Below are 26,320 nucleotides of genomic sequence, written 5' to 3'. Positions count from 1 at the left end.
AAAAATAAGAAAGTTTTGGCTCTGGGAAGAAGGGGAGCAAAAACGAAAATACCTCCGATCGTTAAGGGGTTAAGAAGCAGAAATATCAACCAAACTTGGAAATATAAACTTATTAAATTAAACTGATTGTTTTATATGTCAAAGAGTTACAAGAGAACAGGTAGTAGTCACTCTGACTTAGGACGGTTTCACACGTCTGTTTATTTCCAGTACCGGAAAAACCGGTACCGGAGATATTTGTGTCCGTGTGTGTAATACGTGCGGCATACGTTTGGCAACCATGTGCTGCCCGTGTGCCATATCAGTACCACACGGACGGCCGCCGGGAAAGAAGCGCTACAGTAAGGGCTGTTCCCAGGCGGCAGGTGCTGAAGACGGCTCTCATCATTCTCCCCTGCTCTGCCGACGATCGGCGCAAGCAGTGGAGAATGATGACAGTTATATTAAAGTCAGCAGGTGGGGGCTTTTGGGACTCTAAGGGTATGTGTCCACGGGCCGGATTACATCCGGAATAGCTGCGGATTGAACGTTGTGTACAACCGCAGCGTTCAACCCGCAGTGTCCAGATGTTAAAGCACAGTGGAGGGGATTTTATGCGAACACGCACCCTGCGGGCCTGCGTTTACGGACATGCGGCGCATCTTTTTAGACCGCAGTATGTCTGTTTAACTTGCAGCAACGCTCCGTCACTGCAAGATAAATCACAGGGCCCTATGAATGGGGATCGGAGATTCCGGATGTATGCAATGAACACATCGGGAATCACCGCGCGTACAGGAGGGGGCGGTGCTTCTGGCGGAGCGAGTTTTCCACTCCGTCCAAAGCGCTGTCATGACAGACGGTGGAAACATACCCTTACTCCCATCATCCGACACCTGCTGCCGCTAATAACAGTAACAGCAGGAGTGGATGATAGGGGTATTCCTCAGCCGCTGCCTGTGATAACGAAATAAATTAATGAAAATCCCGGTGTGGGTTCCCCCCCTATTTTCTTGAACCAACCAGGCAAAACTCACAGCTGGGGGCTCAGTCTTGCGTCATATTTCTGGAACTTTTTGTGATGAGGTGGCATGACTTTTACCAAGAGTTTTGGGCTAAATATTGCACCGTGCACCAAAATTGCACCAATATTTTTTGCACAAAGCAGACCAACTATTATGTGGTTTAAACAAAGTAGACAGTCTAAAGATGCACCGCATTTATCAAACAGCTTGAACCATTGTGATAAATCTGGCACAATTTAAGAGTGTCTAGTCTAAGGCCGGGGTCACACTACAGTATGGAGTACGGATGAGTGCTATGCGAGAAAACATCGCATAGCACTTGGCCCAGTGTTCATCTATGGAGCAGCTTACATCAGCGTTTATTTTCTCGGGCGTACTCAGCGTGCTTGTAAAATCGCATCATGCTGCGATTGTCGCTGAGACTTGCCAATGCAAGCCTATGGGTGCGAGAAAAAAAATCGCACAGCACTCGGTGTCCTTTGAAAATCCAGCAATTCATGTGCCCCATACACACTAACTGGTTAGAATAGAATATATAGAATAGATATAAACACATAGAATACATAGGTACAGTGGGGCAAAAAAGAATTTAGTCAGTCAGCAATAGTGCAAGTTCCACCACTTAAAAAGATGAGAGGCGTCTGTAATTTACATCATAGGTAGACCTCAACTATGGGAGACAAACTGAGAAAAAAAAATCCAGAAAATCACATTGTCTGTTTTTTTATCATTTTATTTGCATTTTATGGTGGAAAATAAGTATTTGGTCAGAAACAAAATTTCATCTCAATACTTTGTAATATATCCTTTGTTGGCAATGACAGAGGTCAAACGTTTTCTGTAAGTCTTCACAAGGTTGCCACACACTGTTGTTGGTATTTTGGCCCATTCCTCCATGCAGATCTCCTCTAGAGCAGTGATGTTTTTGGCTTTTCACTTGGCAACACGGACTTTCAACTCCCTCCATAGGTTTTCTATAGGGTTGAGATCTGGAGACTGGCTAGGCCACTCCAGGACCTTGAAATGCTTCTTACGAAGCCACTCCTTCGTTGCCCTGGCGGTGTGCTTTGGATCATTGTCATGTTGAAAGACCCAGCCACGTTTCAACTTCAATGCCCTTGCTGATGGAAGGAGGTTTGCACTCAAAATCTCACGATACATGGCCCCATTCATTCTTTCATGTACCCGGATCAGTCGTCCTGGCCCCTTTGCAGAGAAACAGCCCCAAAGCATGATGTTTCCACCACCATGCTTTACAGTAGGTATGGTGTTTGATGGATGCAACTCAGTATTCTTTTTCCTCCAAACACGACAAGTTGTGTTTCTACCAAACAGTTTCAGTTTGGTTTCATCAGACCATAGGACATTCTCCCAAAACTCCTCTGGATCATCCAAATGATCTCTAGCAAACTTCAGACGGGCCCGGACATGTACTGGCTTAAGCAGTGGGACACGTCTGGCAGTGCAGGATCTGAGTCCATGGTGGCGTAGTGTGTTACTTATGGTAGGCCTTGTTACATTGGTCCCAGCTCTCTGCAGTTCATTCACTAGGTCCCCCCGCGTGGTTCTGCGATTTTTGCTCACCGTTCTTGTGATCATTCTGACCCCACGGGGTGGGATTTTGCGTGGAGCCCCAGATCGAGTGAGATTATCAGTGGTCTTGTATGTCTTCCATTTTCTAATTATTGCTCCCACTGTTGATTTCTTCACTCCAAGCTGGTTGGCTATTGCAGATTCAGTCTTCCCAGCCTGGTGCAGGGCTACAATTTTGTTTCTGGTGTCCTTTGACAGCTCTTTGGTCTTCACCATAGTGGAGTTTGGAGTCAGACTGTTTGAGGGTGTGCACAGGTGTCTTTTTATACTGATAACAAGTTTAAACAGGTGCCATTACTACAGGTAATGAGTGGAGGAAAGAGGAGACTCTTAAAGAAGGAGTTACAGGTCTGTGAGAGCCAGAAATCTTGATTGTTTGTTTCTGACCAAATACTTATTTTCCACCATAAAATGCAAATAAAATGATAAAAAAACAGACAATGTGATTTTCTGGATTTTTTTTTCTCAGTTTGTCTCCCATAGTTGAGGTCTACCTATGATGTAAATTACAGATGCCTCTCATCTTTTTAAGTGGTGGAACTTGCACTATTGCTGACTGACTAAATACTTTTTTGCCCCACTGTATATACTGTACACACATGGTCAAAATTGTTGGTACCCCTCGTTTAATGACAGAAAAACTCACAATGGCCACAGAAATAACTTGAATCTGCAAAAGTAATAATAAATAAAAGATCTATGAAAATGAACAAATGAAAGTCAGACAGTGTTCGCGTAACCATGGATTACAGCGCTGACTAGGTCAGTATGATGCTGATGGGAGGGGGGTGATAGTATAATGTGGTGAGGAGGCAGTGATTTCTTCCAGGCACTGCACGCTCCGGAGCCTGGAAGAAATCATTAACATAAAAGATTATAAATCAATTTTTCAATGTCTACACCACAGATATGAGGCATACAGGTAAGACTGGTTTAACCATTCAATTACCTGTATGCCCATAGTAATAGATAAAAATCGTCCAGGGGGTGACAGATACCCTTTAAATACTTTTCATGTTTGTTGCTTCCTCTCTTCTAAAATATGTCTATCTATTTGCATTTTGTTGTATACTATATGAATTATAGTACACATTCTTTGGACATTTTTGTTTTCAGGTTTGGTTTTTGCTCATGCTTTCTGGCCTTTTGGCATTAAGTTGAGGTGTCTTTGCGACTGTTGTGTTATGATAAATACAGAAGCAACATAAGAGCGTATGTCAGTGGCATTGCCTTTAAATCAATATTTGAGGGCAACTTCTTGTACATTTGGGACACAGTAGTCAAATTTGAAGTTTGGTCTCAGACCATCACTGATTTCTATAGAGTATTGTAATTCCCTTCCCCAAACGGTATCTAACATACTAAGCCAAGGGCCATTCATTGGACATATTTCCAGACACATTTTGTTGTAATCTACTTCATTTCCCAGGAGTAAAAACATTGTTCAGGTTTTCTTCCAATGTTCTAAGGGTTTCAAACTGCATTACATAGGATCAAAAACAGCTAACTTTAAGTCAGACTGGCCAATGCTGCTGATTTAGTCAGGACATCCCGACAATCAAATGTGTATTTCAACTATATTTTGGCAGCAAAGATTTTAACATGCCTGATCTTTGGTTCCCACAGTGCCTGGCAGTGGCTGATGGAGTTCTACCTATGACTTTAAGGCTTGGGTCACATAACAGTATAAAAAGAATCGGTCACATTCTCATCTGGAAAAGTGGGACGATTTTCTCTCACTTGTCACCCGCATACAATGTTTTTTTTTACAGCAGCAGCTATTAATCATTTACAGGACCATTTAAGGTTTCTTATGTTACAGAACTGCAATGCATCCGTGAAATCGGATGGTATACTGATGGTCCATATGGCATGCTATTTTTTTTCTCGCACCCATAGACTTGAATGTGTGAGTTTCATCTGATTTCAGAATGAAATTGTGATTTTTTTCCACCGACAGATTTTGTCAGTGAAAAAACAATGGTCCATCTGCACTGCCTCTTTGAATAACATGGGTTATTCCCAAAAAAGGATAGTACTGATCCGATTTATACAATCGTGTGCATGAGCCCTTAACGTGCACATTCATCCTCGGGAATCGCTCGATCTTTTATACTGATGATATAGGGGTTACAAAGTTGTGGGGGTATCTAATAAAGGTAGTATGGAACCTTCTACAGAAAAACAAAATGCTTTTGTATTGATCACTTTTACCATTTAGGAACAAAAAAATATATGACTTAGGCAAAATTTTTCCAAAAATTCTATGGAGTTTCCAAATTTTATGAGTTGATATAGTGCCAATTTGTGCTTAGAAATATTCTATGTTGCACTGGGGCTTTCCACTAATAAATGAAAGTCATGACAGTAGTTCAAGCTGAGCCTGATAATAAGACTCCAAGAATCAGATGTGCTGGAATCAATTACAGTTTATTTTCAACGCGTTTCCTGATCGTACCAACCTCTTCCTCAGGAGACCACAATCAGACAATTCATTTTATGATTGTGGTTCTTCAAAGAAGAAGATCGGTACAACCTGGAAATGTGTTGGGAATACACTGTAATTGATTCTAACATATCTGCTTCTTGGAATCCTTCACCAGCAGTGCAGAAAATCTGTACTCCTTTTTCCAAATATACCGATGATGAGTATATTCAACCAGCAGAGCAGCAGCAGCTGGACCATGGCTGTTTAAGCCCTATAAGGCTGGGGTCACACATGCGAGTTTTACGGACGTAAGAGCGCAGAAACTACGTCCGTAAAACTCGCATTACATACGGCACAATTATTCTCAATGGGGCTGCTCCTATTAGCCGTATATTACGGTTCAGTATTATACGGCTTTCTACGGCCGTACAAAATCGCAGCATGCTGCGTTTGTCAGCGTACTGCGCAAATAATACGCCAATGAAAGTCTATGGGGGCGCGAAAAATACGGATTCCACACGGACCTGCAGTGTGACTTGCGAGAAATACGCAGCGCTGTTAGTGAAAAGTCGGTAATTCAATTGCCGGCTTTTCATTTCTCCTGCACAAACCCGACAGGATATGAGACATGGTTTACATACAGTAAACCATCTCATATCCCCTTTTTTTTTGCATATTCCACATTACTAATGTTAGTAGTGTGTATGTGCAAAATTTGTGCACTGTAGCTGCTAAAATAAAGGGTTAAATGGCGGAAAAAATTGGCGTGGGCTCCCGCGCAATTTTCTCCACCAGAGTGGTAAAGCCAGTGACTGAGGGCAGATATTAATAGCCAGGAGAGGGTCCATGGTTATTGGCCCCCCCGTGGCTAAAAACATCTGCCCCCAGCCACCCCAGAAAAGGCACATCTGGAAGATGCGCCAATTCTGGCACTTGGCCACTCTCTTCCCACTCCCTGTAGCGGTGGGATATGGGGTAATGAAGGGTTAATGCCACCTTGCTATTGTAAGGTGACATTAAGCCAGATTAATAATGGAGAGGCGTCAATTATGACACCTATCCATTATTAATCCAATTGTAGGAAAGGGTTAAAAAACACACACACACATGATTACAAAGTAGTTTAATGAAATAAACACAGCGGTTGTTGTAATAATTTATTGTTCTCCCATTCCATTTCCAGGACCTCGCTTGGCAACATAATAAACGCACAAGATACATACCTTCTGCTGTCAGATCTCGTCCCACGAAGTAATCCATCTGAAGGGGTTAACTAATATTACAGGCAGGAGCCCTGCAAATGCAGCTGTGCTCCCTGCCTGTAATCCCCAGCGAATGAATGAAATGTAGGTCATTGACCTACATTTCCTTCAGTCGCGGTGATGCGCCCCTGCTGGATGTTCTCATGAACTGCAGCCTGGGAACTTTTTCCCACGCTCCAGGTCATATGAGGACATCCACCAGGGGGCGCATCACCGCGACTGAAGGAAATGTAGGTCAATGACCTACATTTCATTCATTCCCCGGGGATTACAAGCACGGAGCACAGCTGCATTTGCAGGGCTCCTGCCTGTAATATTAGTTAACCCCTTCAGATGGATTACTTCGTGGGACGAGATCTGACAGCAGAAGGTATGTATCTTGTGCGTTTATTATGTTGCCAAGCGAGGTCCTGGAAATGGAATGGGAGAACAATAAATTATTACAACAACCGCTGTGTTTATTTCATTAAACTACTTTGTAATCATGTGTGTGTGTGTTTTTTAACCCTTTCCTACAATTGGATTAATAATGGATAGGTGTCATAATTGACGCCTCTCCATTATTAATCTGGCTTAATGTCACCTTACAATAGCAAGGTGGCATTAACCCTTCATTACCCCATATCCCACCGCTACAGGGAGTGGGAAGAGAGTGGCCAAGTGCCAGAATTGGCGCATCTTCCAGATGTGCCTTTTCTGGGGTGGCTGGGGGCAGATGTTTTTAGCCACGGGGGGGCCAATAACCATGGACCCTCTCCTGGCTATTAATATCTGCCCTCAGTCACTGGCTTTACCACTCTGGCGGAGAAAATTGCGCGGGAGCCCACGCCAATTTTTTCCGCCATTTAACCCTTTATTTCAGCAGCTACAGCGCTGAAATTTTGCACATACACACTACTAACATTAGTAATGTGGAATATGCAAAAAAAAAGGGGATATGAGATGGTTTACTGTATGTAAACCATGTCTCATATCCTGTCGGGTTTGTGCAGGAGAAATGAAAAGCCGGCAATTGAATTAGCGGCTGTTCACAGATATCGCGCTGAATGAAATCTAAATACAGACTATATATATATGTGTCTCAATGACATATATATATATATATACTGTATATATGTTTTCCCTAACATTTGAGCACATAAATCCATTAGATGTCGGTTTTGCAAGCCTGCGCGAAAATCTCGCAGTACGGATGCCATACGGATTACATACGGAGGATGCCATGCGCAAAATACGCTGAAACACCCTGACTACGGATCAATATTTTGGGGACATTTCTCCGTATTACGGCCGTAGTACGGACGTATAATACGTGGCGTATTTTCTTACGCCATGTGTGACCCCAGCCTCAGTGTTGTGGTCTTCATGGTCTTAATAGGTGAGCGTAAAAACCCATAAATAACTCATGTTATCTGGTTAATGCCCTTGTTAAATTCTAGTTTCATCTGTAATATCGATAAGAAGTATAATTACTGTTATTCCTATGGTGCCATTTTATTCTGCAGAAGTTTACATTTGGAGGAGGGGGATATTTCATATTGTTTGTAAGGTGATTATTTCTACCAGTGAAAGAACATTTATTTCCATTTTCAGTTTAGTTTTATTCTTTAATCATTAAATTAGTGCCAGTATATGTCTATAATGCCTAATAATAATTAAGCTATGTATCAAACATATAGGTTTATATATTTTTCACTTTTAATTCAGTAACCATTAGTAGAATGTGAACTCCACATTCTGTTTTATCTCTTTTCTCGCACTGACAATATGTAAGAAAAGCTTTTAATATTGTCAGTTTTATTGCAAAAGTAAAACTATAATGACATTTTTGAACCTGTATTTTCCTAATTTCTAAGAATAATATATAAGAACGCAATAGTATCCACATCATTAGTCTCCGTGACTGACTTCATAAAATTCATAAAATAGCCTTTTTTATAGCTCGCTAATGATGATCTTGGTGTTTCCTGTGTTCTGCAGTTATGGAATCTATAGTTATATGTGATAATGACAGCAGGCAGAGGTGATGGATGCATTGCTAGTCACTAGAACAAGCCTATAGAACAGATCTGTACTCGCTGACGCAATTTTCCCATCCAGCCTTCTATCTCCATAATCTTATCTAATCTTTACATTCCACAATAAGCAGCAATTATTTATAATGGTGGATTCCTAGAAAACTGAAGCAGATATCCAGGTGCTGCAGTTTTCTCACCAGCGAGCTCTGGTGACAGCAGTGGATCCTTATAATATATACATATGCAGTATGTGCTGTGGAATCCAGCTTGGTGCATCAAATGTCACATTTTGCTGAATTGATCACGAATCCTTACCCTGCTAATAGACGTCTGCAGAGGGGCAGGTTGGTTTCCATAGTTCAGCGGCAAGTGTCCATCCTGCTGAAGTAGAGCAGGTTGTCTAGTCTCGTATGCGGCTGCAGAGAGGGAATAATAAAGAAGAATCGGTCATGTGACTCAGGCTGCTGTTGCATGGTTACAAGGCTCCGAGTGGTAATTAACTGAATTTAAAGCACTAGAAGGCTGCTAAAAGTCACTTAACCAGTTCATTCCTTGGAAAACATCGCCATGAATAGAGATAATAGAAAATATGATATGATAACCCTAAATATTTTATGCATTTTTATAGACTTCATTTTTTTTTGCAATATATATATATACAAAGTTCATCTTTTTTATTTAGCCACTAGCATGTGAAAAGGCATACTAATTGCCTTCTCACAAATCTAGAGAGTTCAGTTTGGTTGGAGTTCCACATATATTTTTTAATGCAGTTTAAGATCACTTTTAGGCTACGTTCCCACGATGAGCAGTTCCAGGAAAGCGCATGGGATTTATAGAAATCTCCTGCCCACCGTGCTTTTATTTTACTGCGGTGAGTGTTTCAAATCCGCAAAATGTCAATTTTTGTTGCGGATTTTCCTCACAGGTTTGTATTATGTGTAGAAAATCTGCAGGTAAATAACAAACGTTTCATGCATTTTTGGTGCATTTCTGCCTCAGAAACACACTTAGAAAAAGCATTTATTTGGCACATGACTGTATCAATAAAGTTTTGTCAAAGCCAAATATGAGGATTTATCAAAAACAAAGCAGCTTTGTGTAAAACATGACATAGTAAAAAGAGCCAGAAAAAATGCAGCATAAAAAGCGCTATAAAAACACATGTAGAAAAACTGTCATAAATACTATAAAAAAAGCAAGTAACCTAATTTTACATAATAGGTGCAGAAAAAATCTCATTGTGGGAACATAGCCTAATAGGTAGATTAGGTTACTTGCATTTTTTTCATTGCATTATTTTAATATGCCTTTTTATTGCATTTTAGATGCTGTGGTTTTTGTCTCTTGTTGGTATGTCAGACTTTAAATAAAGCTGCTTTGTTTGTGATACTCATTGATATTTGGCTTTGGCAGACCTTGATACAGTCATGTGCAGATTAAGGCCTCCTCCACATGTCCTGCACAGGAAAAATCAGTACTGGTGACATCCGTGGTCCATGTCATACGTATGTACGTATGTGACATCCATGTATCCATTTGCTATCCATGTAAAACATCCGTGTGGGATCCCTGTGCCGTTCATGTGTCTGTGTGACACATACTGGAGCCTGGGAAAAGAAGTACTGTTCGCACTGCTCCCATGTGCTGGCTGCCGAATGTTGCTCTTATCATTGTCACCTGGTCTTGTTGAGATTAGCACGACCAGGTGACAATGATGGGAGTTGTATTCAGCACCCACTGTGTACCTCCTGGATAAAATGAAGAATTAAATAAAGAAAAATGGCGTAAACTCCCGCATAATTTTCATAACCAGCAGAGGGAAAGACCACAGCTGGCTCTGAAGTTAATAACCTGTGAAAAGGGACAATATCCCAAAAGATTCCCAGGCTATTAACAGCTCACAGCTGTTTGCTTACCCTTTACTGGTAAGTTTACAGGAACCCCAGAAAGGGCAAGTGGAAAGAGCGAGACTAAGTGCCAGATTTGACGCATCTTATGGATGGGACATTTCTGAGGCAACCGGCGGGATGATTTTGGTAGCCTGGGAAGGGGGGCTATACCCTTCTCAGGCTATTGCTATCAACCCACAGCTGTCTGTTTAGCCCTTACTGGTTTGAATTTATAGGTGGACCCTATGTCATTTTGTTTATGGGGTCCCCGTAAACTCACCAGTAAAGGCTAAGCAAACAGCTGAGATCTGTTATTAATAGCCTGGGAACCTTTTGGAATTTTTTTCCTTTTCCCAGATTATTAACATCCACCCCCAGCTGTGGGCTTTTCCTCTGCTGGTTATGAAAATTACATGGGAGATCACACCATTTTTTAATGTAATTCTTAATTTTACATAGGATGTACACAGTGGGGGCAGAAAAAAATTGCTATCATTGCTGCTTTTTTGCACTGATCACAGGGAAACCAGGTGACAATGATGAGAACTGCCTGGGAAGAGCGCAAACTGTACTGCTGTACTCTATTATGTCAAGCTGAAATTAACTGGAAGCAGACAACTGTTTCCCATTGTACAAAATTGAATGATACAAATACAGTTGTGTAAGCAACTTTAATTTTTTTATGTCTGTAATATAACAAAATATAAACATGAGGATGAATGACCTCGGGGAGATCAAAACATCCAACACCGCGGAGACACCATCACGTGTTTCTCAACGCAGTGATCCAGAACACTGCGCCCATCCCTTAAGGGAAATATGCAAATGCATGTAGAAAAGCCGCGGAGACACCATCACGTGTTTCTCAACGCAAGCAGTGAATAGCCAGGTCTTTCACCGGGAAGGAACAACCACGGGAAGGGCAGCATCCAATAAAGGAAAACCACCTATGCCAAAACAAAAAGCATATAATTAGTAAAACTCTATGGCCACAGTCACAAGTTGAGTATGTGGTGAGTTTTTTACCTCAGTATTTGTAAGCGAAAAACCAGGAGTGGAAAAATCAGAGGAAAAGTATAATAGAAACATGTCACCACTTCTGCATTTATCACCCACTCCTGGTTTTAGCTTACAAATATTGAGGTAAAAAGTCACCAAATACTCAAAGTGTGCACGTTGCCAAAACATCTAGAGAAGAGATGTCTCCCCAAGAAGACTAGTGCTTCAAAAACAGTTTTACCCTTGTAATATTCAAAGCTCATAGCTGGTGTGACACCTATGAGAGAAAAAATGGCCAAATTCACATTCAAACTCTACTCCGATACTTCAACATGTCAATTTGTAGTTCCTGTGGGAGATAAGCTGCTGTTAGGTCTGACCATTGCTTATTAATCTCCCATTGTAAGTAAAAATATGAACATTTGGGCAAACCAAGTGTCCACATGTATGAGGATATTAGTAGAACTGTCTGTCAACAGAACTGAATACATGAACAGCCTTTTAGGCTACATGCACACTTGCATTTGGACATTCCGTTTGTCTGGTCTGAATTAAGGAACAGATAAACGGAACGGATGTCCAAAACTGATCTGTTGCATAACTGATGCAGATGGAAGCACAGGGGCTCAATTTATTAATATGATTTTTATCTGGGTTCCGCTATGTGTCAGTTTTTAGAATGAAAAAGTTCTACATGATATGCTTTTTCTTCCATTCTAAAAACAATCTCATAGCGGAACCCGAGTAGACACCATCATGATAAATGGGTTCCTCTGCTTTCATTTGCATCAATTAAGGGACAGATCCGTTTTGTATATCAATTCTGTTTATCTGCTCCTAAAAACAAAAACAGACTGTACTGTCCAAATACAAGTGTGAATGTAGCCTTACCATTGCAGAAGGCCTGCATCTTATCTGTTTGTGTCTCCCAGTCTGTTGTATGGTTTTGTTCTTAAGTAAACACAGCACTGCTAATACAATATCACGCTATATCTGTACACTGCATTAGAACAGACAACAAATTATGTTTTATAGAATATTAATTAATAAAAGCCTGACTTTTTTCATAATTGTTTTGAACTCTGAAGCATTCTTTTTAAAATGACCAAGAATTAACTTTGCTGATTTCTTATCTGTTTTTTTTACCTTTGTAAAAACACTTCAATTGTTTGTACTGGTGTAGGAAGGAAGCTCACTGGGAGACCCTTCAAGCTGACACCATATGTGTAGAGAGCTGCATTGTTTCCCAGCTGCTTTCTATTTTTACTTGGAAGGTTCCCATCTTCTTACGTTCTAAGGAATTTCTAGCTCCAGATACCTACAAGTCACTGTGCCTGTTTCTCATTAGAGGCAATCATACCAAAATCATTTTAGAACTGGATACCTGTTGTCCTATGCATTGATACAATAGTGGATATTACCAGAAAACTCACAATACAATGCCACAGTGTAAAGTAACCACAAGTTATGGTAGATGTGACCAAGCTGCTGCTTCACATTGCCCTGACACTTTACAAGAAAACTGTGTCCCGGCCCCATTGTGCTGCCCAGTATGGCCACAGGCCTCCACTGTCTCCTGCTCCATCTTCCGGAGCTGCCGCACATAACCCAAAGGACACACAGTTTGTATTAACCAACAACAGTTTACTGGCTAGTTTAAGTTCATCAGATCATAATATGCAGTATCAGGCACAACATTTCTTGTTTCTTATTTCCTTAACACAGTCCATTTCCAGCATTACTATCCATTGCCCCTGGACTATCTCTATGTTGGCTATTCCTGTCTGCCACAGGAATTTCCTGTCCAGTCACGCAATGCACCCAGAATCCATTACCTTCTCTTCTTGCGTCCATCGTCCCCTGTACACCAGAGGATAGGGCACTCCTCCTAGTACCTATACTGAGCCCTGAGCTCTGGACATTACAGGAATGCCCGCAAGGGATTCTAGTAAGGCCTCCCACTGCATACAGTTCCTTGCTGCCACTAGCTGACTAACTATTAGGAAGTAATCTGCTTTATACTAGCGTTAACCCCATCCCATTATGGGTTAGTCCCAAACATTAACTGTACCTTATCCTATGCCCCCAGCTAACTACAGTTACTATCGTCCATCAGTATGTACTAAGCCTATTGCCTTTATATTATGTGCTAGGTCCTAATCTATATTTTACACTATGCTGTACACAATCACATCACAGTCTATTCACAATATACATGTTACACTTATGTATTACCTCTACATTATCACATCACAATAACGTACACAAGATATACAAAAGACGCATAATACTATGTACATGACATGATTGGTGTCTTCAGGGGTAGGAACACGTTAGTACAGTCCACCACTCTTATGATAGCAAGACCTCTGTGGGCACTATGGGATAAGTAAAAGTTTAAATCCAATATGCTTGATCTTTTTTTCCACAGAAGCATAGTGTTACCGTGACAGAGAGGAGCCAGAAGACCACAGCATCTGATTTCATGTACTACTGCACTGATTAGAAGCACGCCTCTTTTATATTAAATAGTGCAGGCTTCTGTTAGTGGTGAAGGGGCTAAACTGTTCAGCTTTAGTGTCCCTACTGTGCAGTGTTGGCCACTCCCCTTTGCTATATATACTTACCTCTGACAATCTAGATAGCCAGTATTAAGTCTTGTACTGCCTGCTGTGGAGTGGAGGCATCAGTTATTGGTAGAGGCGTTTGGAGTATATTTCTGTGACTGTTGCTTGGACTTTTTGGCTGTTTACAAATCCTCTTCCTCTCGTATTTGGTTTACATTCCTTTTCTCCCCAGTGTTCCCCTTCGTTGTAGGTGAGGGCATATTTGTATGATTGGTATTTTTCCTTTATTCCTGTTCGTCCTTCCTTCTTTGCCTGGTTTGTGTATATTCATATACTATTACTCCCCACTTCCCTGGGTGGTGGAGGGGGAAACATATAGGGCTGATTCAGGAGTTGAGCAAGGTACATGGCCTTGGCATCTTCACCATCAGAAGTAATCCAGGGAGCAGGGATAGCTAGGGCACCCCTAGCTTTAGGGACAGGGAAGGAGCCCGTGGCTCTGGGTAATCTGACAACAGAGTCGTGACACATAGGCTACAGAATGCATGCCCAAGTACACATTAAATTGTTACATCTGTCAAAATGATTGGGATCCAGGTTAAACATTTAAGTGAGTATAATTAGCATAGTATATTTCCATTTCTACATGTAAAGTTCTATAAACCATTTCACATGTTTAAATGGAAGCTATACTTTTAATAGGCTTTGCATAAATCAACAGTACAGGCGGATATAAGAAACTTTGTAATGTATCTTATCAGACAAATCTACTTCAATCTCCACTCCCAATTTCCTGAACTCATCATTCACTCTAAAGCAGTGTTTCCAAAACTCGGGACCTCACAGCCACCAACAGATCATTTTTTTCAGGATTTCCTCAGTATTGCACAGGAGATGGAATTTATCAAGGCATCAGAAACTGCCACAGGTACTCTCACCTGTGCAATACTAATGAAATCCTGAAAGCATGATGTGTTGGGGGCTGTGAGGACTTGAGTTTGGCAATCACTTCTCTAAAGCAACAACTCAAATCTGTCTTGCTCAGGAAAAGACTGATTGCTGGCAGAGTTAGCTTTCAAATTACACCTCCTATTATACTCTATGAATATGGAAGGAGCTGAAGAGGAAAGAGGAGCAAAGTGAGGAAAATAGCAGAGGCAAAAAGAGATTGAAAAACTGTGCTGCAGTTTTATTTAGCTTATCCCATTGCCAGATTCACAACTATGCACCTGAGTACTGATGTATACTGTTCTCCATGTCTCTGTTGCGTATGTCTGAGTGCTACCTAAAGAAAGGACACAAATCCCTCTTGCTCTATGCCTACTGTGTATAGAGACTTCACATTAGCTAGTCTTCCCCACCAACTCAATGGCAAGTTAGAGATAGGATGAGCAGTTTTGAAAAGAGGTGAAAAATACAGGACACCAGTTATATAATGGTCAGAAATAGTGTTATTCCTAATTTATACACCGAGCAGCTTATTCTGAAAATATATGATTGTATAGGTATCCTTTAAAAACATTCTCACAAAATATATTTTCATAGCATGGCATATCACTTATCACATGACATATCATATATTCCTATATATTGAGTAAATATATGAGGCGTAAAGGGGGTTATGTCACCCAGTACTACATAGAAAGCTTAGTTACATTAAAGGGAACCTGTCAGTACATTTTTACATATGGAAGTAGTGGAATGGCTGGGCACAGGGCCGGACTGGGACTAAAATTCAGCCCTGGCATTTGAAGTTACACAGGCCCACTTGTCACATGGTGACTGTATAATACCTTTGTACACTTGTAGGCAGGGCCGGTTTTAGGCAAAGTGGGGCCCTAGGCAAAGTTTAAAATGGGTCCCCAAATGCTAACATATTGCACATCACACAGAAGCCTTTCTGTTGTATTTACGTGCGCTGAGTTCAGGCCGCTAAACAAGTTTGATCGACAATACTGAAGTTGTTCAACGCTTGTTTCCCGGCCTCTTTCCACCAGCTGAGGAATAATGATGAGACAGAACGATCACTAATAGATCACTAACAGATCACCATACAGTATCATGTTTTCAGCAGCACATCTACAGTTTACACTGGCAATGTGCTGCTGACAACAAGGCTTTTAGTTCCAGCAAAAACAATCCGAATATGCAGCATTTTACTTGTTTAGTAAAATACACCCCATAGTCCTCCATATATTATAATGTGCTCCATAGTCCTCCATATAGTATAATACACTCCCTATAGTCCTCCATATATTAAAATACACTGCTCAGTCCTCCACATAGTATAATACACTCCTCATAGTCCTCCATATAGCATAATACAATCCTCATAGTCCTCCATATAGCATAATACAATCCTCATAGTGCTCCATATAGTATAATGCACCGCCACAGTCATCCATGTAGTACAATTCACTTCCCATAGTATAATGCACCCCATAGTTCTTCATATAGTATAACGTATTCCCCATAGTCCTCGATACAGTATAATGCAGCCCACATATAGTATAATGCAGCCACCCCAGAGTATAATGCAGCCACCCCAGAGTATAATGCAGCCACCCCAGAGTATAATGCAGCCACCCCAGAGTATAATGCAGCCACCCCACAGAGTATAATGCAGCCACCCCAGAGTATGTAACCCCCATAGAATATAATACAGCCCACCTCCCCATAATATATAATGTAGCCCCCCATAGAATATAATGCAGCCCCCCATAGTATATAACGCAGCCTCCCCCATAGAATATAATATACCCCCACAATAGTATATAACACAGCCACATAGTACATAACATGGCCTCCCCCATAGAATATAATATACTCCCCATAGTATATAGCAAAGCCCGCATATTATATAGCACAAACCGCATAGTATACAGCACAGCCTGCATACTATAGCACAGCTCGCGTAGTAGATCACACAGCAGTATTCAGCACAGACCACACAGTAGTATACAGCACAGACCACACAGTAGTATACAGCACAGCCCACGTAGAAGTATACAGCACAGTCCACACAGTAGTATACAGCACAGCCCACAGAGTAATATATACAGCACAGCCCACAAAGTAATATATACAGCACAGCCCACAAAGTAATATATACAGCACAGCCCAGAGAACTATATACAGCACAGCCCACAGAGAACTATATACAGCACAGCCCACAGAGAACTATATAAAGCACAGCCCAGAGTACTATATACAGCACAGCCCAGAGTACTATATACAGCACAGCCCAGAGTACTATATAAAGCACAGCCCAGAGAGTACTATATACAGCACAGCCCAGAGAGTACTATATACAGCACAGCCCAGAGAGTACTATATACAGCACAGCCCAGAGAGTACTATATACAGCACAGCCCACAGAGTACTATACACAGCACAGCCCACAGAGTACTATATACAGCACAGCCCACAGAGTACTATATACAGCACAGCCCACAGAGTACTATATACAGCACAGCCCACAGAGAACTATATACAGCACACAGTAGTATACAGCACAGAGCACAGCCCACAGAGAACTATATACAGCCCACAGCAGTATACAGCACAGAGCACAGCCCACAGAGTACTATATACAGCCCACAGCAGTATACAGCACAGAGCACAGCCCACAGAGTACTATATACAGCCCACAGTAGTATACAGCACAGAGCACAGCCCAGAGAACTATATATAGCACACAGTAGTATACAGCACAGAGCACAGCCCACAGAGTACTATATATAGCACAGAGCACACAGTAGTATACAGCACAGAGCACAGCCCAGAGAACTATATACAGCCCACAGTAGTATACAGCACAGAGCACAGCCCACAGAGAGCTATATACAGCCCACAGCAGTATACAGCACAGAGCACAGCCCACAGAGAGCTATATATAGCACAGAGCACACAGTAGTATACAGCACAGAGCACAGCCCACAGAGTACTATATACAGCCCACAGTGGTATACAGCACAGAGCACAGCCCACAGAGAACTATATACAGCCCACAGTAGTATACAGCACAGAGCACAGCCCACAGAGAACTATATACAGCCCACAGCAGTATACAGCACAGAGCACAGCCCACAGAGTACTATATATAGCACAGAGCACAGCCCAGAGAACTGTATATAGCACACAGTAGTATACAGCACAGAGCACAGCCCACAGAGTACTATATATAGCACAGAGCACACAGTAGTATACAGCACAGAGCACAGCCCACAGAGCTATATACAGCCCACAGCAGTATACAGCACAGAGCACAGCCCACAGAGAGCTATATATAGCACAGAGCACACAGTAGTATACAGCACAGAGCACAGCCCACAGAGTACTATATACAGCCCACAGTGGTATACAGCACAGAGCACAGCCCACAGATAACTATATACAGCACAGAGCACAGCCCACAGAGAACTATATACAGCCCACAGCAGTATACAGCACAGAGCACAGCCCACAGATAACTATATACAGCCCACAGCAGTATACAGCACAGAGCACAGCCCAGAGAACTATATACAGCCCACAGCAGTATACAGCACAGAGCACAGCCCACAGAGAACTATATACAGCCCACAGCAGTATACAGCACAGAGCACAGCCCACAGAGAACTATATACAGCCCACAGCAGTATACAGCACAGAGCACAGCCCAGAGAGAACTATATACAGCCCACAGTGGTATACAGCACAGAGCACAGCCCAGAGAACTATATACAGCCCACAGCAGTATACAGCACAGAGCACAGCCCAGAGAACTATATACAGCCCACAGTAGTATACAGCACAGAGCACAGCCCACAGAGAGCTATATACAGCCCACAGTAGTATACAGCACAGAGCACAGCCCACAGAGAACTATATACAGCCCACAGCAGTATACAGCACAGAGCACAGCCCACAGAGAACTATATATAGCACAGAGCACACAGTAGTATACAGCACAGAGCACAGCCCACAGAGAGCTATATACAGCCCACAGCAGTATACAGCACACAGCACAGCCCACAGAGAACTATATATAGCACAGAGCACACAGTAGTATACAGCACAGAGCACAGCCCACAGAGAGCTATATACAGCCCACAGCAGTATACAGCACAGAGCACAGCCCACAGAGAACTATATATAGCACAGAGCACACAGTAGTATACAGCACAGAGCACAGCCCACAGAGAGCTATATACAGCCCACAGTAGTATACAGCACAGAGCACAGCCCAGAGAACTATATACAGCCCACAGCAGTATACAGCACAGAGCACAGCCCACAGAGAACTATATACAGCCCACATCTCTTCTCTTCCTCCCCTCACCTCCTCCGAGAATGGCCCCACAGTCCAGAAAAAAAAAAAACTCTCCTCACCTCTCCTCGTGCCCAGCGTTGCTTCCTGGTTCCTGCTCCTGTCTCAGCAGCTGCAGTCTGCCCGGGACACAGCAGGTGCGCGATGATATGACATCATCGCGCACCCGCAGTGTCAGAGGCAGAGCGGGGAATGATGGGAGAGGAGCGTCTGTAGACGCTCTCCTCCATCATTGCATTCAACTGTACCGGCGTCTATACGCCGGTGTAGTTGAATGCGACGGCGGGGGCGGCGGATTGAGCGGCCCACCACTGGCACCGGCCCTTCTGGCATTTGCCAGAAGTGCCCTATGGCCAGTCCGGCCCTGGCTGGGCAGCTCCCTGCTAAAAAAAATTATACATTTTTGGACAGATCTGATGTACCAGAAAAATCTAGCATAGAAGCCATATGAACATTATACTGGAATACACTAGGGCAGGGGTGAGGAACCTCAGGCCCCAGGGCCATTTATGGCCCTCGATGACCTTTTATCAGGCCACCGGGCAGATTCTCAAGAACCGCATTCTTGGGCAAGGAGCTATATTTTGATTTCCACAAGACCATTAATTTCTTCTTGCTCTGTTAGCACAAACATGCAGTGTTCACTACTGTCCACTGAAGGGCATGCAATGAAAGATTACGTCCTGAAACCAGTGCCACAGTCAGGATGTACTTTGTGGGTAGAGCTTGTACGGCCCCCGAAGGATGTCATACATATCCAAATGGCCCTTCGCAGAAAAAATATTCCCCACCCCTGCACTAGGGGGTTGTCAATACATTGGAAGAAGCAGATAAATGCACTGACATGCCCTTTGCATAGGATTCTATGCTAGATTTCTCATGAAGAGAAAAGAGGACTATGTATCGCACTACCCCACATGTGCAGGTAGAAATAAATGAATGCTGGAAGGTGCAGGTGCAGAAAGAAATAAACCAATGCTGGGAGGTGCAGGTGCAGGGAGAAATAAACCAATGCCGGGAGGTGCAGGTGCAAGGAGAAATAAACCAATGCTGGAAGGTGCAGGTGTAGGGAGAAATAAACCAATGCCGGGAGGTGCAGGTGCAAGGAGAAATAAACCAATGCTGGGAGGTGTAGGGAGAAATAAAACAATGCTGGGAGTTGCAGAGAGAAATAAACCAATGCTGGGAGGTGCAGGGAGAAATAAACCAATGCTGGGAGGTGCAGGTGCAGGGAGAAATTAACCAATGCTGGAAGGTGCAAGTGCAGGGAGAAATAAACCAATACTGGGAGGTGCAGGGAGAAATAAACCAATGCTGGGAGGTGCAGGTGCAGGGAGAAATAAGCCACTGCTTGGAGGTGCAGGTGCAGGGAGAAATAAACCAATGCTGGAAGGTGCAGGTGCAGGGAGAAATAAACAAATGCTGGGAGGTGCAGGGAAAAATAAAACAATGCTGGGAGGTGCAGGGAGAAATAAAACAATGCTGGGAGGTGCAGGTGCAGGGAGAAATAAACCAATGCTGGAAGGTTCAAGTGCAGGGAGAAATAAAGCAATGCTGGGAGGGGCAAGGAGAAATAAACCAATGATCACTATTAACTTAATACTTCCTTCCTGGTAATTTTGACTTGGCATCTGATTTTTATATTGCCTGACTCTTTCGATAAAACCAATAGGAGCTTAAAACAGTTTTATGCTATGTATTTTAGGCACAAGTAACCCAAAAATGTGGCTTCCCTTAAATGGAAATTAACATTTTTAGTTATTGTCATTTATAACATTATTTCTTCTCTTTTGTTTTTCTTTCAAAGGTATAAGGGTAATATAATGATAATATGGAAATATGGGAATAAAGAAAAGAGGTTTTTTTTTATGGAGGACATACAAGAATTACATATGATTCATACAGTTGTGGCCAAAAGTATTGACACCCCTGAAATTCTGTCAGATAATACTCAGTTTCTTCCTGAAAATGATTGCAAACACAAATTCTTTGGTATTATTATCTTGCAATGCAAGATGCAATGTTTTGCTTCATATGGGTCAACCATATAGATTGAAAACTTATTTTAAACTTTTTGTCAGCTAGTGTCATTTTTTCTAGATTTTTTCATTTTCTATTATGTATAAAAAATGTTTGCTGATGTATTGTTGGTAGAAACACATCATTTTTGTACATAACAACTAAATAATTTTAGTACATAAATCACTCAATATTGAATAACATCTACCCAACTGAAGGGAGAAGCCAAGTCAGTTCACATAATGACTTTTGTAAGCTGTAACAACGGACATTATGAATAAGTGAATAAACTCAGACTGATATAATCCTTTTAAATTGTAATTACCGGAGGAAATTGTATAAATACTTCCATGTTGTAATCAAATTATAGGTTGATAAATCTAATGACACTATAATTAGACAATTTCTAACGTGCGTGGGGCTGCTGTCTGCTATATAGCAAGCCTACAAAAATCATCATACAATATTTACTGCTTTGTTATATGCTGCTGAAGTATTAAGAAAATATAATAATAGTTCTCAAAGTCAAATCTCTAATCATTAAGAGTAAGAGCACGCTACAATCACATTGACATAAATCTTTGTTATAAAATTATGCACAGAACTTTTTGTCAATTTGAAAGGATAGAGATAGAGAAAAGTTAATATATAAACAGATAGATAGACAGGCAGATACAAAACTGTGAAAAAGTTTTAGGTATGTGTTGAAAAAACGCTGCTAAGAAAGTTTTAAAATAGTGTAAAATATGGTATCAGTTTATTTTTATCAGTTAACAAAATGCAAAAAGTGAATGAGCAAGAGAAAAATGTAACGCAAATTAATATTTGGTGAGACCGCCCTTTGCCTTCAAAACAGCACAAAGCATCAATTTGTCTAGATACACTTTCACAGTTTTTGAAGGAACTTGGCAGGGTGGTTGTTCTAAACATCTTGAAGAACCAAGATCTTCCGTGGATGTAGGTTTATGCAAATTCTTCTGCCTCTCCATGTAATCCCACACAGTCTTCACGATTTTGAGATCAGGGCTCTATGGGGACCATATCATCACTTCCAGGACCTTTTTTCTTTTTTTTTTTTTTTTTACACTGAAGGTAGTTCTTAATGACTGTGCTGTTTGCTCCGGGGTTATTGTCCTAGTGTTCAAATTTGGTAATGTAATGGTGGGAAAACTTGGTAGAGGGCGATATAAACACAGCGGTCATGTTATTTTTGTTATCTGATAAAATTATTTTTTAATATCCGTTCTCATGGTTATATTTTCTAAGATTTGACAGTCAGTAGTTACATATACGGTATATTAAAAATCTAATGGGTAAATGTTTACAGTCTGAAGTGCATAACCTGGAGGAAATGGTAACTATAGGGGTGGGTGCAAAGCTATAACATGATATAGAATATAGATAGATAGATAGATAGATAGATAGATAGATAGATAGATAGATAGATAGATAGATAGGATAATCCAAAAAATGGAGGCAGCACACCATTCATAGTGAAAAAGCAGGAGCTTTGGATTCCTATAATTGAGGTTTGGTCTATGCCTGGGGGGCTTTGCACCCGATTTTTCTGTTGTATTTTTGTGCTGCTTTAATATTTCTCTAAATTGATAGATAGATAGATAGATAGATATGGGATAGCATGGCAAAAAAAACAGTTTTCATTATCTCACCTCCACTGTGTTGTTCAGGACTGTTTTGCTTTTTCCCACATGCATATTCCGGGGATGTTGAAAGAGGAGATTTCTTAGGAGATGTCACACATATCTTGGCTTCTGACTTAAAGGAAAAAAAATAACAGGAAAAAAGCCAAATCAATTGTGAAACAGTGAAAGTACACGGACAGTGTATTGGAAATTTGCATTTATAAGGAAACACAAAAAAATTATATTCTTTATACTAATTTGTATTCATTGTTTTCACAGTTCTTGGTTATATATAGACCAGATGTTGTGTGATGCTGGCGTTAATAACTTGATTCATATCAGGTGAACATTAGGGACATTCCACAGATTCAGTAGAAGAACTGATTAGATTTCCTTTTCTCATATGTTTATGCTTTAAGGGATTCACTTCTCAGGAGAAACCTTTTCATTTTCACTATTAAGCGCTTGCTGTAGAGGTTGTTATCTATTACATGGCCCTCAATTTATTAAACACTTCCTAAGTTTAATAATTTCTTTTGCAGTATCACTTTATGACAATTGTGTTGCATCCTATCAGTTGATTTGCAGAGATTAACAAGCAGTTGTCAGTGATGGAACAACCCTCTTCTAACCATGCTCCAATTTTGGAGTTCTACTCAGGTTATGTGGATCTACTTAGGGCTAAAGGTCTAACTACACTGCATGCACACGGTTAGATCACCGTTGACAAGCAACATGTTAGAGGTCGTTTAATAGCCTGTTTACCCAGGTCAACCCTGATTCAGATGTGTTGATTAGTGTTGAGCGATACCTTCCGATATTCAAAAGTATCGGTATCGGATTGGATCGGCCGATATCCAAAAAATATCGGATATTGCCGATACCGATACCCGATACCAATGGAAGTCAATGGGACACAAATATCGGAAGCGATCCTGGATGGTTCCCAGGGTCTGAAGGAGAGGAAACTCTCCTTCAGGCCCTGGGATCCATATTCATGTAAAAAATAAAGAATAAAAATAAAAAATATGGATATACTCACCCCTCCGACGGACCCTGGACCTCAGCGGTGCAACCGGCAGCCTCCGTTCCTAAGAATGCAGTGAGTGTAGGACCTGCGATGACATCGCGGTCTTGTGACTGGTCGCGTTCCCAGGAAAACACCAGAACACAGGCAGGGATGCCTACCTGTTCAAGGCCTCCAACAATTGCACTACCCAGGGTGCACCAGGCCCAAATGAATATAGCGAAAACACAGGTGCAAATAATACCGATGCAGCCAACCTACAATCAGGAATTGGCTGCTTGGAGCATCCGTGCAAAAAAATAGTCTGTATGTGGCATGTTCACACAGGAATGCAAAGTATATGGTGAAAAGCCTATTAATGACGCCATATATATAGCGGGCTAACCATGATGCATCCTGTGTGAACAGAGGCCACAGTGTACAGAGCCATCTAGGGCCCAGGCGCACCCTGGAAAAATGTACAGTGCACCAAAAACATAACAATGTATGCAAGGTATTGGTTGATATTATGGCCACAATATTGAAGCTGCCAACCCACGTCAAGGGTCCTTGTATCTTGGCAGTCCTAATCTAAAAAAACACCATTGGAGGAAACCCTCCACTAAACTAAACAAAAAAACACCAGAACACAGGCAGGGATGCCTACCTGTTCAAGGCCTCCAACAATTGCACTACCCAGGGTGCACCAGGCCCAAATGAAGATAGCGAAAACACAGGTGCAAATAATACCGATGCAGCCAACCTACAATCAGGAATTGGCTGCTTGGAGCATCCGTGCAAAAAAATAGTCTGTATGTGGCATGTTCACACAGGAATGCAAAGTATATGGTGAAAAGCCTATTAATGACGCCATATATATAGCGGGCTAACCATGATGCATCCTGTGTGAACAGAGGCCACAGTGTACAGAGCCATCTAGGGCCCAGGCGCACCCTGGAAAAATGTACAGTGCACCAAAAACATAACAATGTATGCAAGGTATTGGTTGATATTATGGCCACAATATTGAAGCTGCCAACCCACGTCAAGAGTCCTTGTATCTTGGCAGTCCTAATCTAAAAAAACACCATTGGAGGAAACCCTCCACTAAACTAAACAAAAAAACATCAGAACACAGGCAGGGATGCCTACCTGTTCAAGGCCTCCAACAATTGCACTACCCAGGGTGCACCAGGCCCAAATGAAGATAGCGAAAACACAGGTGCAAATAATACCGATGCAGCCAACCTACAATCAGGAATTGGCTGCTTGGAGCATCCGTGCAAAAAAATAGTCTGTATGTGGCATGTTCACACAGGAATGCAAAGTATATGGTGAAAAGCCTATTAATGACGCCATATATATAGCGGGCTAACCATGATGCATCCTGTGTGAACAGAGGCCACAGTGTACAGAGCCATCTAGGGCCCAGGCACACCCTGGAAAAATGTACAGTGCACCAAAAACATAACAATGTATGCAAGGTATTGGTTGATATTATGGCCACAATATTGAAGCTGCCAACCCACGTCAAGGGTCCTTGTATCTTGGCAGTCCTAATCTAAAAAAACACCATTGGAGGAAACCCTCCACTAAACTAAACAAAAAAACACCAGAACACAGGCAGGGATGCCTACCTGTTCAAGGCCTCCAACAATTGCACTACCCAGGGTGCACCAGGCCCAAATGAAGATAGCGAAAACACAGGTGCAAATAATACCGATGTAGCCAACCTACAATCAGGAATTGGCTGCTTGGAGCATCCGTGCAAAAAAATAGTCTGTATGTGGCATGTTCACACAGGAATGCAAAGTATATGGTGAAAAGCCTATTAATGACGCCATATATATAGCGGGCTAACCATGATGCATCCTGTGTGAACAGAGGCCACAGTGTACAGAGCCATCTAGGGCCCAGGCGCACCCTGGAAAAATGTACAGTGCACCAAAAACATAACAATGTATGCAAGGTATTGGTTGATATTATGGCCACAATATTGAAGCTGCCAACCCACGTCAAGGGTCCTTGTATCTTGGCAGTCCTAATCTAAAAAAAACACCATTGGAGGAAACCCTCCACTAAACTAAACAAAAAAACACCAGAACACAGGCAGGGATGCCTACCTGTTCAAGGCCTCCAACAATTGCACTACCCAGGGTGCACCAGGCCCAAATGAAGATAGCGAAAACACAGGTGCAAATAATACCGATGCAGCCAACCTACAATCAGGAATTGGCTGCTTGGAGCATCCGTGCAAAAAAATAGTCTGTATGCCATGTAACCAGGATGCATCATGGTTAGCCCGCTATATATATGGCGTCATTAATAGGCTTTTCACCATATACTTTGCATTCCTGTGTGAACATGCCACATACAGACTATTTTTTTGCACGGATGCTCCAAGCAGCCAATTCCTGATTGTAGGTTGGCTGCATCGGTATTATTTGCACCTGTGTTTTCGCTATCTTCATTTGGGCCTGGTGCACCCTGGGTAGTGCAATTGTTGGAGGCCTTGAACAGGTAGGCATCCCTGCCTGTGTTCTGGTGTTTTTTTGTTTAGTTTAGTGGAGGGTTTCCT

General features: G+C 41.9%; 1 protein-coding gene across 5 annotated transcripts in view; it reads right to left on the bottom strand.

Moving 5' to 3' along the window:
- REPS2 (RALBP1 associated Eps domain containing 2) overlaps positions 1-26,320 on the bottom strand; it is a 303,614-nt gene that overhangs the window by 144,318 nt on the left and 132,976 nt on the right. For all 5 annotated transcript variants that reach the window (XM_077296311.1, XM_077296312.1, XM_077296310.1 and 2 more), the window contains exons 4-5: positions 22,764-22,869; positions 8,621-8,721 (exon numbers count right to left, since the gene is read on the bottom strand). In XM_077296311.1, coding sequence (XP_077152426.1) covers positions 8,621-8,721; positions 22,764-22,869 — 207 coding nt within the window. The remainder of the gene's footprint in view (positions 1-8,620; positions 8,722-22,763; positions 22,870-26,320) is intronic.

The sequence above is a fragment of the Ranitomeya variabilis genome, chromosome 3 (genome assembly GCF_051348905.1).
Source record: "Ranitomeya variabilis isolate aRanVar5 chromosome 3, aRanVar5.hap1, whole genome shotgun sequence".
Classification (NCBI taxonomy): Eukaryota; Metazoa; Chordata; class Amphibia; order Anura; family Dendrobatidae; genus Ranitomeya; species Ranitomeya variabilis.
Note: the sequence above shows the minus strand (reverse complement) of the source record. Positions and strands in the feature narration are given on the sequence as shown.